Here is a 14,366-nt window from a genome sequence, read left to right as displayed (position 1 = left end):
CCCCCCCCCCCCCGCCCCCCGCCCCCCGCATGCCTGCTATAGGTTATGAAGTTTTGGCTTTGAATACAACACTACCTGCTGCCAAGTAGACTCTACTAGATTGCAACAGATATACATCCATGTCACTCAGGTTAGATTTCCTGTGTATTGTGGAATGTGATCTCAGGTCTGCTTAAGTCTTAGTGTGTAACTCACAGTGACAGGAGACTGGGCAGATCCCAGACAGCACTGGAAGGTCGAAGCTCTAACTGGTTGTTCTGCAGCATGCTGCAAAGGAGAGAAAGAGGGAAATCAGCAGGACCAAGAGGTAACTAGAGGAAATATTAGTACAATAGAAACTGCAACTTTTTATATTTTAAAGTTTCTGTAACTCAGCGCACAATGACCATGTAATTAAAATGGATAACTGTATGCTAAAGTTTTGCTATCATCTATTTCCTCTCACCTGAGACTGACGTGGTAAAAATCAGACAGTAGGAAAGTTCATATGTAGAATCTGATGGAATCCTTAGTATGAACGTAAATAGTTTTATTTACATACAGCTGCGGAAAAAATAAGAGATCACAGCACAAGTTTCTCTTTCACTCATTTCTCGATTTGTGGGTGTCCGTCTGTGAATAATATATATATTTTTTACAAACTGCTGCCTGGCTCTTCTCTGATTCTCAATAATGAAGGGCTTCTTCCTTGCTTTATGGGCCTTCAATCCTGCTTCTAGGAGCCTAATACGAACTGTCCTAGCAGTGCACTTCACACCTGCACTTAATGTTAATGACTTAAGGTCACATGATTTCATCCTACGTTTCATGAGAAACATCTCTGGCATAAGAAAGTCGCTTCCGCTCTTTACCTGCCTGGTTTCTGGTTGCTCACATTGTCTCCCGCTTCACCTTATTCTTGTTTACTGCAGCCTTAGAAATTTTGAACCTGGAAGCAACCTGCTGCTCAGTGTAGTCTTCTGCCAGCAGAACCACAGTTAAACCCGGATTTAAAAATGCAGATTTGTTTAAAAGTATAGAGCGGCCTCTTAATTTTTTCTGCGGCTGTATATCTTTTTTAGCAGACACTATCATCCAAAGCAACATATATATGATGCGGACAAAGCATAGCGCTGTCAAGGAATCAACTTAGGTACAAGTGCTGCTAGGCTAAACTTCCAATGACTGACCAGAGACGAGCACAAGACAGTTGTGGGGAAATGGAGCTGCATTATCAATCTTGCTGATGGTGTGTGTCTGCAGGACACTCCTGAATACTCACAGCACTTCCAGGTTGTAAAGGCCAGAGAATGCCAGGCTAGGGATATGTTTCAGGGAGTTGCCTGACAGCCTCCTGCAGGTAGGAAAGAAACAGTGGGGAATGGGGGGGGGGGGGGGCGGGGGGGGCGTCACGACATAGTATCAAAACAGGCTCAATGGAGGCTTTGCAGTGAGAAGCGATTAGCAAAGGAGATTTGTGGTCAAATGCCATTGGTTAAGTCATCTGGAGGTTATGCCCCGTGGTGACATGCTGAAACAGAACCGGTTTATCTAGTTGTGTAAATATCCATCTTTTTTAGTACGCCATATGGGATAAAAACATTTATCAGTCATGCCAGCCTGCGTAGGTGTTTCTAGTTTTTGTTTTTCGACATCCTGTCTTGGCTGTGCGTCTGAGTTGGTACAGTTATGAGCAATTGTCTATGCTACGAAAACAAAACAAAAACTTTGGCTTTGGTTCCAAAGTCTTCTGTTTCGTTTCCAGCCACATGGACGATGGGAATGTTAGATTTCACTGAATCCAAGGCGGCCGCACTGTGTTTGATGCCACTAACACTGTTTTCACATGCATGCGAAGTTCACAGCTCAATCAGAATGCATTGCCCAGCAACCCACGATTCACTTATCATCAGATTTCCTCCCCTGTGGAATCTGTGCCTTTGTTCCCTGTGATTCTGCTTTATTTGCTTTTAATGGCTTGATACCTAATTTTGAGAATTAGAAAAACATGCCGCTGATGGCAGACATTTCAAAACATAAAGCACTTGAGGAGGTTTGGTTCTGTTGTTCTCCGGGGTTTCAGCCAGAGGCTGTGGGAGGATGTCATTTAAAAAATGTTTTCTTAATGCATAAGTATCACTCATATATTTAAAGCGTCTATTAAAAACAGATCTTCCTCACTACAAACCCATGCTTTATTCTGAAGACATACAATAATACTGAATTTGTGTTAGGGAGGTAACTGTTTGAAGGAGGTAATCGCTTACAGTACCAGTCAAAAGTTTGGACACATGCCTCCTACAAAGGAGACTGTCTCATCACATGACCTGGTCACCTGATCTAAACACAGTAGAGACAGTTTGGGAAGAGTTTGACCAGATAGTGAAGGAAAAGTGGCCAATGGGTGCTTCGCGTATGTGGGAATTCCTTCAGGACAGCTGGAAAAGCATCCCAGCTCATGAAACTGGAGTAGAAGAGAAAGTAGGCTCAGCCAGTCCCTGGAACAACTGGAGTTAAGGGCCTTGCTCAAGGTCCCAATGGTGAGATCAATGTGCCGACCACAGAATTTGAACCGGCCACCTTCTAAGTCCCAGCTCACAGAACTGCCCCTTCCCTCCCCAACAAATAATTATCTTTTTGTTTAATGCTGTTCTGGTCAGTGCATAATTCGATATGCGTTATTTTATATAGTTTTGATGTCATTATAATTATTCTAAAATGTAGACAATAGTAAACATTTCTGTGGGTAATTGTTTTCAAACTATTGAATTTTTAAAAATCAAGCTGAATGAATAGAAACTCACTATCTATCTATCTATCTATCTATCTATGCATAAGTATATGTGTGTGTGTGTGTGTGTGTGTGTATGTATATATATATATATATATATATATATATATATATACCCACATATCCCACATAGCTTTTAATATCACTGTTCAAACAGACCCAATGACTGTATATATAAAAGACAGTCTTTGGGTCTGTTTGAATAGTGGTATTAAAAGCTTGATGTTGACCGTGAGAAAAGGAGAAAGCAGGGGCTTTAATGTTGTGTCTGCTACTGATAATGAGGTGATTTGTGTTCAGCTCCTTGTGGAAATCACCGGCCTAATTTTCCCATCCAAATGTAATTTTCACTCAACGAGCCAGCTAGACATCATTACCTGTAATCATTGAAGGTAGAGCTGAGGAACATTGAACCTTTTAGGGATGCATATGTTTTTTTCTAGTAGAGATACAAATCCATAGCACAGATTGGGGTCTGATCTTTGTCATGGTTGACAGTGCCTCGATGTACGCATATGGCAATCACAGAAAGCTAGCAGTGAAGGGACCCCCAGAGCCCTCTCCCCACACTGCCTGCCAGGCAGAGTTCATTCATGGCTTTATTTGATCATGTTTTGAGTTATGAACGGCATGGGGTGGCATGTTTTTACTGCCAGCAGCGTTTGGAAGTTTGGCCAGGGTGCAGAAGTCAAGAGAAATGCCAAAGATCAAGGTATTCCTTTCTTAACCGCTAATACAAACCTCATGCAGTTCTGTCAGAACTCTCAGATCTCTCTGCATTAAGTTGATCTAGAGAGATGCTATTTTTCTTTCATAGACAATCAAGAAGATGCAATGTGCTTCAGTACCCCAGTAGAAACTTCTCCCTAAAGAATTATTCATAAAGATTTAGCCAGAATGCATCTATGTATTTTAATCAGCAGCCTGAAGTGAACGGCGCTGAATGTGCATAAGGAGTATGCTGAATCCTCTGCTTCAGTTTAGCATTGGCCACTTTCCTGAATTTTCCAGGTTCACCGGAAAATCAACCAGAATAATGTGTCAAATAACAACAAAAGAGCAAGTAATATTGCTGAAAATATAATTTTACCTCAACCCATGGCTGAATGGTTATACCTGGATGTCTTACAGTGACATTAGCAAATAAGTCACAGTCCTGGTATCAGCAAGGACAGACATATTGAATCAGATTCAGAACAAGAAAACATGACCATTTGGTTGCAATACACATACTTACATACATACTGTATATACAGATGCATGTAAACATGATGATTAGGGATGTGCCAGGGTATGGAAAGGAAAGTAGCTCAACAAATTGCCCTAACAATGCAGAGCTTTGGGGGGGGGGGGTCAAATCCCAGGGAACTCTCATAAATGATAACCTTACCATACTGCAGGTAGCTTTGGATTAAGATGTCAGGTAATTGTAATGGAAATCATCAGGCCGAATTATTATGAACTTGAGAGTATAGAGACTTCCTGTACAGGTATCAGTGTGTAATGTTATGTGTGGAAACGTGCAAGTTACACACACTGTGGCGTGTGTGTGAGAGTGAAAATGGAAGGCAGGTGAAGTGCAACCAGGAGCCCCTCACGGGGTGATTTCCTTACATAAGGCACAGCCACGGGGGGGGGGGGGGGGGGGGGGGCACTGTCCAGGTGGTCTTTACTGTTGCTCCTTCGTGCTCTGAGCCTCCTGCCATGTCGGTGTAGTGTTCTGATCAGCCCTGCTAATTATGTGCAAAGCATCCGATGAGTAATTTCACGAGTGTCTTTGGAGGCTTTTCCCAAATGGCCCTGGAAGCCAGATGATTGTGTGTGAGCCAACCCCACAGATGATGTCAGAGAGGGTGGTGTTCATCCTAAACAGGGGCCACTAATCCACAGCTCAGCATGGCCCAGTCTAACTCAGTCCATGAGGCATTGCTTAGTAACATAACCTTCTGATGGAGATCCATGTGCTGTAGGAGGAGACCTCGGTCAAATGGCCATCGTGTGCTGGCTGATATTCAGGGCCATATTATCGAATGAGACGTGCCACAGAGCCCCTGCGGCGTGCGTTAATGTGCACTGTACAGCCAATGGGAGCCCACGTCAATACCTCTGCCCCTCTGCCCCTCAGCCACAGGCTCTTCCTGGGTATCCCTGGAACCCACATACACCCGTCAGCTTTACCTAACTGCTCTGACTACAAGAGTAAAAGAATCCAGTATGATTCAAGAAAGAGGGCAAAATAATATGCCAAAGGGTAACTGAATCCAAAGCATGTGCTGAACCTCAATGGCCTTTAAAGTATAGATATAGCATCAATTGATGTTGATTACTATTCTTAATGATTGTGACTTAAAGTGATTTAATGCAGTCTGAGACAAAACTACCCACAACCCTCCTCAAAATTAGGCGTTAATGTATTTCCACACAACTGACATGACAGCTCTGCCAAACTACTAGCCATCATGCGATCCTCGCTTCTGGTTACAGTTTATTGCGCTAAGGCTACAAGCATGTTTTGCAATTTTTCAGCTACCTCTGATGGAAATCCAGATCAGTTTCTTAAACCCCTGCCACCCCTGACCCCCCACGACCTCCCCATATCCGATCTAGCATTTCATCAGATTGGTGCCATCTCTACCTTTATTTGTAATCTGCTCTGGTTTAGCTGCCTCATTCCCAGTGCTGTCTTAGCATTTGTATGAAATAGCCGACAAATGAATGCAATCGATCAGATCATATGACGGACAGTGTGATTTCCAGTGAGACGTATAGAGACTTCATGTCAAAAACATACTGCTACTACCGTTTGCAGTACTTACAGTTCCAACAGCGAGTGAAGATTTTGGAAAGCCATTGGCTGGAGCTCGCTGATGTTGTTCATGCTCAGATCCCTATTAAAGGAAAGAAGATAAAAAGAAGAAGTCATGTTACACTGTTTCACTGTAGAATTATCACATATATTAATACTAAACATATGAGCACTGCCTGGATAAAGGACTGCAAGCAGAGAGTACAAACTCTATCCGTGTGTAAACTGAGGAGCAGCAGGAGCTGTGATGGTTACAGAGCTGGACTTGTAAATTAGAGACCCCTGGAATGGAAATTCAGATGTACTTCCAGACCAACTGTTAAAGGATTTTGTCTCAGGAGCCCCGAAACCTTACAGCCCAGATATTTACAATGTGCACTTTTATATACTGTACATAAAACCAGGTTGTTGATCTGAGATGTTGCTTTTCATTTTGGACCCTTATCTGTTTCAGGGCACTCTGAGCGATGGAGAAATACAGGCCAGGGCCATGAATAAACTCCCCAGTTTGTCCAGAAGAGGGACACAGAGAGGAAGAGTGCAGATCAGTGGGTCATAAGTCCTCTTCCTCTGTTCTGTTTTGAGCTGCTGTTGGCATGCCCACCTCAACAGTAATGCAGGCTGAAATGGTCAATGGTCGACCCCCCCCCAAAAAAAAAGCAGAAAAGGAGGGGGCAGAAAAATGGCTCCAGTGAGTAGCTCCGCAAGCTAATTCTCTGTGCTTATGATTGGAATTTCACTGGTTTTAGCTCAGGCCTTGGCAGAACAGTCACATGTCCATGGGCCCTTGAGTGAGGCCCTTAACCCCCAGCTCCAGCGGCACCGCATGTTAGCTGATGCTGCGCTGTGACCCCCAGGCTACAGAGAGCAAGATGGGGTAGGTGCAGAAAAGAATTCCAATGTACTTGTGCAAATGGCAAATCATTTATCGTGATGTATGTGGTTTGTGCCAGAAAACAGTTGCTGTCCATGAAGACATGTGGACAATACATAAGCAATTAGCGATTGGGCTGAGCTAGATAATGTTGAAAATAGAGAAGCTGAGCCCTAACAGCGGGTGAAGCAGAGCAACAAAACCAATGTTGCACAGGTTGCTCATCCAGTAATAATCAAATTACCCCAATATGGTTTGACTCTCAGGCAGAAGAAATCTGGTACCAGTTAGCAAAGGTTTGTCCTGAACAACAGTGTCAGTGTAATGGATTGATTATCATATGTATAACATTGTTAAGCTGAGTGCATTATAAAATTTTATAAAAATAAAATATGCATGCATACAATATATATAAGATAAAGTTACAACATTCTATTAACCTCTAAAAAGGAAAAAGGAACATAAAGAAGTGTAGAATTAGTCGGTCACTTATGATGAGAAAACCATTGAAAAAAAACTCAGCAGGTGGAATTTGTCTTTTATATGTAGCAACCGTTGTGGTCTATAGCCTGTTTTCTAAGTATTATGAAATATTTACTTTCATTTTCATTCAAGCACCCTGTCTTCTCACCTTCTGTAAGCACATGCTTTAATGAGTTTGAAATCAACCTGTTATTGTATTTGTCTGTTTGAATTCAGTCCTGGTGGCGTATTGGGACCTTCTGTGGATCTCTGTTTGGACAAACAAGCAGACCTTAACTCCCCAGCTTCACAGACTGGACTATCTCTTATGTCCAGCTCCTACCTGGATATTTGCACCTTTGAACTTTGTATTAGGCTTCAAACTCTGTTCTGTGTATTTAACCCAGAGCATTTTTTCTTAAACACTATCATAAAAAGGAAGACCAAGGGACCCTTATGTTAAATAAAGAGTTTTATGTAGATGTTCCAAAGAGGCCACTTGGGACTCAGTAGTAGCAACATCACCGTTTTAGCCAGCTCATGTTCAAGCACTCAGTGGAATGAAATACTCTAGGTATGTGTCTTAAACAGATATAGGACTTTTTTGGCATGCACAACTGAGAGGTTGTAAATAAGTTTCAGAGGTCACTAATTTTCTTACAGGGAGTAACAAGGGACAAAAAACTCAGGTCAAAAGAACATCCACTAGCAACTCCAATATACATGTCTACCACATTGAGCTTGATGTGGAGTGATTGGGAGCAGATGTAAAGATTATCCAAGAGCTACAATAAGGTCTTGATTGGAGATGGGGGGAGGGGGTCTAATGGCTCCCTGAATGATGAGCAAGGAGGCCAAAGGGCCATCAAACCCAATGCTTTACACACTAACCCCTAGCTCTGTGGAGGGTGAACAGGGAGGCCAAACGGCCATCAAACCCAGTGCTTTACACACTAACCCCTAGCTCTGTGGATGGTGAGTAGGGAGGCCAAACGGCCATCAAACCCAGTGCTTTACACACCAACCCCTAGCTCTGTGGAGGGTGAACAGGGAGGCCAAAAGACCATCAAACCCAGTGATTTACACACTAACCCCTAGCTCTGTGGATGGTGAGTAGGGAGGCCAAATGGCCATCAAACCCAGTGCTTTACACACTAACCCCTAGCTCTGTGGAGGGTGAACAGGGAGGCCAAAAGACCATCAAACCCAGTGCTTTACACACCAACCCCTAGCTCTGTGGAGGGTGAACAGGGAGGCCAAAGGACCATCAAACCCAGTGCTTTACACACTAACCCCTAGCTCTGTGGATGGTGAACAGGGAGGCCAAAAGACCATCAAACCCAGTGCTTTACACACTAACCCCTAGCTCTGTGGATGGTAAGTAGGGAGGCCAAACGGCCATCAAACCCAGTGCTTTACACATTAACCCCTAGCTCTGTGGAGGGTGAACAGGGAGGCCAAAGGACCATCAAACCCAATGCTTTACACACCAACACCTAGCTCTGTGGATGGTGAGTAGGGAGGCCAAAGGACCATCAAACCCAATGTTTTACACATTTAATTCAGTACTTTCAGCAGAGACAGAAAGATGAAGACCTGACTGTGACACATAACAAAAATAGTATTTGCATTATTTCCTGCTACCACATCACACCCAGCCAGACACGACTGAGCGGCAAAGCAAAGAAATACTGATCAGTAAAAATCTGATTGGACCTTGTTTGCTAGGTGAACATAGTGCTTTACCGACTAATTCGACCTGGCCGGAAAGAGGTGCTGATGCTGTCTTTGGGGGTTTCCTGGATGTATCGGCACACTGAAACACACCACATCAAATGACTGAAGAGCCTAAACTAACAACATGCTAAACATGAGAACTCTGTTACCAACTCACTGATAAAGTCACATTAACAAGAGTCCCACTCAATGGAATGCACTGCTTCGCTACAGCTAGAGGTGTACATCATGCAAATTTAATGTGCTGAAAGTTTCTGGTCTGCCTTTAAGCTGGGCTGAACCATTAATCAGGCAGGCTTCCTCAGAGCGAAAACAAAGCACATGTTGTGTAGCTAAAATGCAATAGATGGAAAAATTGCTAAATGCATACATAAATAAGCACAAATTAATATTCACTTATATTACGTGGTCGGCACAAAACTTAAGAGAACCTCAATGGCCTGACATTTGGCTATTGATGTTTATCTCCAACATGATTGCAGTCTTTCCTAATGACTTTGCGTGCCAAATTGAATAATTTATTTTCAGCTCTGAGGGGCGTGTGTCTTTATTTTTAACGAAGCGTACCACCGTTGGTTACAATCTGGCTACAAGATGACCAAGTTGGCCGTTCATGCATGGAGTTTGGTAGGGTAAAAGTGTTTCATCCCTAGATGACTCTTCGGTGCTCATAAAACATGCTGAATGCAGTTATTGTGCAGTTTACCTCGACCACTTGAAGTTTTGAATGCTTAACCATAGCAATGTGTGACAGCAGATTAGGTAAAGGCTATAGTTATGTTCATTTTATGATGTTTTGCTCTTTGGGCAATTAAAAAATACATTGGCTGTTATTTTTTTGTCCAAACCAATGAGCCAAAATAAATGACCAGGAAAACAGGGACCAGAATCTTGCACATCAGTATGGGCTGTTACATTTGATACATTAGGTGCATTTCAGCAGTGATCAGACACAAAACTAAACTCCTTTGATTCTCTAACCGCATACACCTTCAACCTTAATTCCTAGATGACATCAAGCAGGAGCCTGGATGCACAGCAGCCAACTTCAAGTCGTGGGGCTTCAGAGAGAAGATGAGGTCAATGTAGGCTGTTAAATTAGAGCAGGAAGAATGGTCAGAAATTACCCCAAGCTGCTTTTAGAGATGTTGGGGCTCTCCCTTAGTTTTGCCACTGTGGCAAAGTTACTATACCAAAAGTTTTTATGACTAACAAAACGGCTAAAAATCAAGTGGAAGATTTTGTGACTTTTTATACAGAATCACTCATGTAGGTCCTTGTGATGCTGGGAATCGTGAATCCAAGGTGCTCAGTAAGCACCCTCCTCTTCAGGTCTACGTCTTTTGAGCAGCTCTGGGATTTACTTTACAGTTACTCTGGACTGTTGACCTTGATCCCCCTAAAAGCAGCAACCAAGGAAACGTGAGTGAGTGAGGACAAGAAAAGGACATTGTCTGTAATGCAGTGAAGTCATGTAAAAAGTAAATTAAAAAGAGGGAGGAGGTCTGATGTAGTGCTAAGCAATTTCAATTCAAAACATCCAAATAGCAGCACGTAACACCATAGAGATTTAGCATCACTAGTTGAATCAGCACACTAAATTGGTGATTCACTGAGCTAACATTTTGGGTGTATGGCACCACTAGCTGTAGAAGCACAGGAACGGTAACTCTTTCCATTTTGGATTGGTGACTCTAGGCTGTAATGGAGAAATTTTGGCTGAAACAGACATGAATGACTGGACATGTTGTTATTTTTCCACAATATTTATTGAAAGTGGCTGTTCCATTGTGTAAGTCATTCTTGTAATTGACTCTTGACTGACTGTAGGATGACAGGATGCTTAACCCATGATAGAAGGCAGTCTGGTTGAAGGTGTCTGGAGCAGGACTGAAGCATGGATGTTTCTTTCTGTGCTTTATCACGCATTTCATAGTAATAGACAGACAAACACGAAGAGCACAGGGGCACATTGGGGAGTGTGGCTACATCACACCCCCAGGGATAGGAGTTTCAACCTGCTCTGTGCTGGTGTTTTATCCAGCACATTCCTCTGTGCTGTGCCTTCTGCTGCCTGGGATAGACTCTAGACCAGAGATACTCAATCACTTTTCTCGGACGTCCAAATTCCAACAGCGACACAAAGCCAAGGTCCATTGGCCTCAATATAATTTTCCAGGGTACATTTCGCTGACTGGAAGGTTGGAGGGGGGGGGGGGGTGGTCCTTTCAGTAGATTTCGGTCCTCCACTATAAAATTTGTCAGGTGTGGAGAGGCTGGAACGATAACGCTCGTTGTGTTTGACTTGAAATCTGGACCATCTTCAGATCTGCCATTGGAGCAGCCCTGCTCTAGACCACCGTGTGATTCTGCTCAGGATAAGGAGCTGAAAAATGGATTAAAGCACAAACCATTGAAATCTGTTTTTTCTATAGCATGATTTAGCCCAATAACAATAATAAAAAGGACATGGTCTTATAAGCCAGCAGATCTCAGTACGTTAATCATGCAGCTCATATTAAAATTTCCGATTTCCCTGAAGACTGGATGCCATGGTGATTGAGTACAGGTACTGTACACTGGAATGCTTCTCTTTTCCTACCTCATCTTGCTCTCCGTGAGACACACATATACGGTAGAGAGCAAGCTTGGGGGTCACAGCACAGGATCAGCCAAGTGAGCGGCGGCCCTGGAGCTGGGGGTTAACGGCCTTGCTCAAGGACCTATGGTCATGTGACTATTCTGCTGAGCCCCCCCCCCCCCCAGCTACTCACCACCCCCTGTGCAGGGTGGCCAACTTCAGTCAGCCGGCTGGCATGAGATTTTCAATTTGAGACAAGTCTGCACACGCATGTACGTAAATGTTTTATTACGTTGTAAATAGAATGCAGGGTTTGCAAACTACCCCAATGGTTTTGATGTAGATAATTTTAAGTTTATAATGGAATAATATAGATTTGTCGTGAGATTTCTTGCGTGATCGTGAGAGTCTGAAAGTGTGTGTCACATGGGATGCGTGAGCACTGGCAACCCTGAGAGTTGCAACCCCGAGAGCTGGCAACCCTGCCTGTGATGAGGGCACAGCACTACAGTACAGCCTCACACCGCCAGGGTCGTGGAGTTAGCATGTTCAACATATGCTGTGTGGGTTTTCTCCTGTGGCTGTAAAACCTAATGTGAGGTGAATGGGTTGCCAGAGTGTGTGTGTCCCATGATGGACTGGCACCCAGTCCAGCAGGCTCCCTTGCCTCGTGCTTCCTGGGATGGGATCCAGACACTGTGGGCCTTTACTGGGTAAGTTGCTTGGATGGATAAGTATATATTGCCCTGAAATCCTTGGCGAACTTTTAAAATGCATGCTAGAATAGTTTTTTGTTTCCACATTTTTCCACATATTTGTTTATGTATTTTTATTGGAACATCACCCTGTCTGGGAACACACTGAAACCTTACCATCTCCGAGCCGACGAAAGCAAAGAAACGGCCACTGCGGTTGGAATCTGTCACGTCCCAAGTCCGGCGTAGTCCTGAGCTACAACGCACTACCATCACCTGTTTTTTGTTCCATCAAGAATTTTAAGTGAAGATCTGGCCCACGGAACCACGCTTATCTCTATAAACTGTCAAGCGTTTTGAACGGAGCTCTTACTCAGCATCGCCTGCCAGAAACCCCATTGACATCTGGCAAGTATCAGCGCAGATCAGCTAACAGGATTCAGCCAAGTACAGCCATATGTGTCATGCATTTATTAACATCTTGTTTGATTTGTTTGGCTGCTGCAGACGTCTATAATGGACACCTATGTGAGTATAGCCAGGGAGCAGTCGCGTGTTTGACTAAATATGCCACTTACAAAGTGTGTCTCTTTGATCATGCCCGCTCAGCTGGCCCCGCGTTGAAGCTCGTCCTCATGACGCGGAACCTCGGGGCTCAGCTCTCCCCAATCCACTCCCGTTGAGATTTGGCCCCACGCTCAGAACCATCCCTCTGAGTGGATCAATAAGTCTGACTCGATCTGGTCTCAGGCCCCCTCGAATTCTTAATAAAAGTATCAGTTCAAATCTGCATTTTCATAAACCACGCAGTTTTTCCACCACCGACCAGAAGAATATCTCGGAAAAAAAAAAACAACCCCAGCACTTTTCTAGCTATAGGCTCAGGCTGTTGCTTTACAATATGCACATGATGTCATAAACTACAAAGGGAAAGACGTCAGTAAGAGTAATGTAAGGTAATGTAATAAACAACAGTCATGACAGAAAAAAGCAGAGGTATCTCTACAATGAGCTGAAACTCGTTATGTGTCATGGATTCCAGGTGTTGCTTTCTTCTGAAGAGTTTTTTTTTTTTTACCTTCAGTCTTTGGCTTTGACTTCTGTCGACCAAAACAAAAACATTCCAGAGAAATATATAGATCCAAGTGTGAATTACTGTAGGTAGCCGAACCAGAATAAACACACTATGGCCAAAGCCGTCAAAACGTAATTAAGATTTATTGGTCACAGTATGTTGTAGTGCATAATGAACTGGATGGTGAGTGAAAGCTAGCAGGTCCCAGCACAAAATGGGAGTGTGTGAGGGGGAGGGGGGGGGGGTTGTAAATGTCCAGGTAAACTAGCACACTTTTATTTGCTTTCCTAAGACTATTTTAAAGGGAACTGTTCAATCTATGTCTTTGCAGACTCCAGTAAAGTTTATTAATGCCTGTTTACAGCTTGTGCCCCACTATCTTGCCTTAATGGTGACTATGTTACTATGCATTTAATATCAGCCAAGGAAATGACTGTTTTGCAATGTGTGTTCTAGCTACAGCCAAGACCTGAATCATAAACATCTTCCTAAAGATGCAGATGAGATGTTAAAAACATCGTGTCTCATCTGAGGTCCAATCTCTTGTCCCCACAATGAGCCAGGCTGTTGTTACCTTTCATTATCATCACCCAGGATTACTTTGTAGTATAAAACCACAGTTCTGTCTGACTGACCTATTATCAGTCAAACAGCAGCATGATGCAGAAATATACCATAACCGTGACATGTGACGCATGCACAGAACATGTAGCGTGTAGAATGAAACATGAGGTGTTGAAGTCCTAATTATCTCTGATCCTGTGCTTCTGAGCCTTAGACCCCCCCCCCCCCACAATCAGCTGAGGTTCTAGCTGTATCCAGAAATCATACATGCGCAGAAGTTGTTCAACACTGTCAACTCTGCCTTAAATTTGCCCTGCCCCCCCCCCCCTCCCCCCAACCCCTGATGAGAGCACGAACTGCCCAACACCTGCATGGGGTTTGGGGACTTAGTGGAGCCATGACAGATTAGCTGCTCTACCACCCCGCATTTCACAGTGAGCTCATTAACTGCAGTGCCTGCACCCTCCAGCGGGTGTGTATGACATGGCAGGCAGGCTGCCAGCAGAGAGCTCACCAGGGTGCCGCATTCACAGATGCCCTTCTTCCTTTTTAGGGCTGTTTCTCTAGCAGATGTAGAGACTGTCAGCCTGAACACACAGCATGAGCGACAACTGCTAGCCCGTGCTTCTTAATGTCTGAGATTTCCACCAGTTTGAAGCTATTCCGACTCGTGCTGGGAACTCAACAGGATTCAGTATCAGGCAGGATTGTTACACTGTGAATTAAATCATTTAAAAAACATTTTAACCTCCCCAGTTCACCAGAATAAGCAAATTTCTATAGACTGAACGCTAACCTGTAG

General features: G+C 43.7%; 1 protein-coding gene across 3 annotated transcripts in view; it reads right to left on the bottom strand.

Moving 5' to 3' along the window:
* The window catches only part of LOC111856942 (leucine-rich repeat-containing G-protein coupled receptor 6-like), a 31,485-nt gene that overhangs the window by 13,798 nt on the left and 3,321 nt on the right, over nucleotides 1–14,366 (bottom strand). For all 3 annotated transcript variants that reach the window (XM_072715268.1, XM_072715266.1, XM_072715267.1), the window contains 3 exons: nucleotides 5,587–5,658; nucleotides 1,262–1,333; nucleotides 196–267 (listed from right to left, as the gene is read on the bottom strand). In XM_072715268.1, the coding sequence (XP_072571369.1) occupies nucleotides 196–267; nucleotides 1,262–1,333; nucleotides 5,587–5,658 (216 nt within the window). The remainder of the gene's footprint in view (nucleotides 1–195; nucleotides 268–1,261; nucleotides 1,334–5,586; nucleotides 5,659–14,366) is intronic.

Source organism: Paramormyrops kingsleyae, chromosome 8, assembly GCF_048594095.1.
Source record: "Paramormyrops kingsleyae isolate MSU_618 chromosome 8, PKINGS_0.4, whole genome shotgun sequence".
NCBI classification, from domain to species: Eukaryota; Metazoa; Chordata; class Actinopteri; order Osteoglossiformes; family Mormyridae; genus Paramormyrops; species Paramormyrops kingsleyae.
This window is presented reverse-complemented; position numbering and strand designations above follow the sequence as displayed.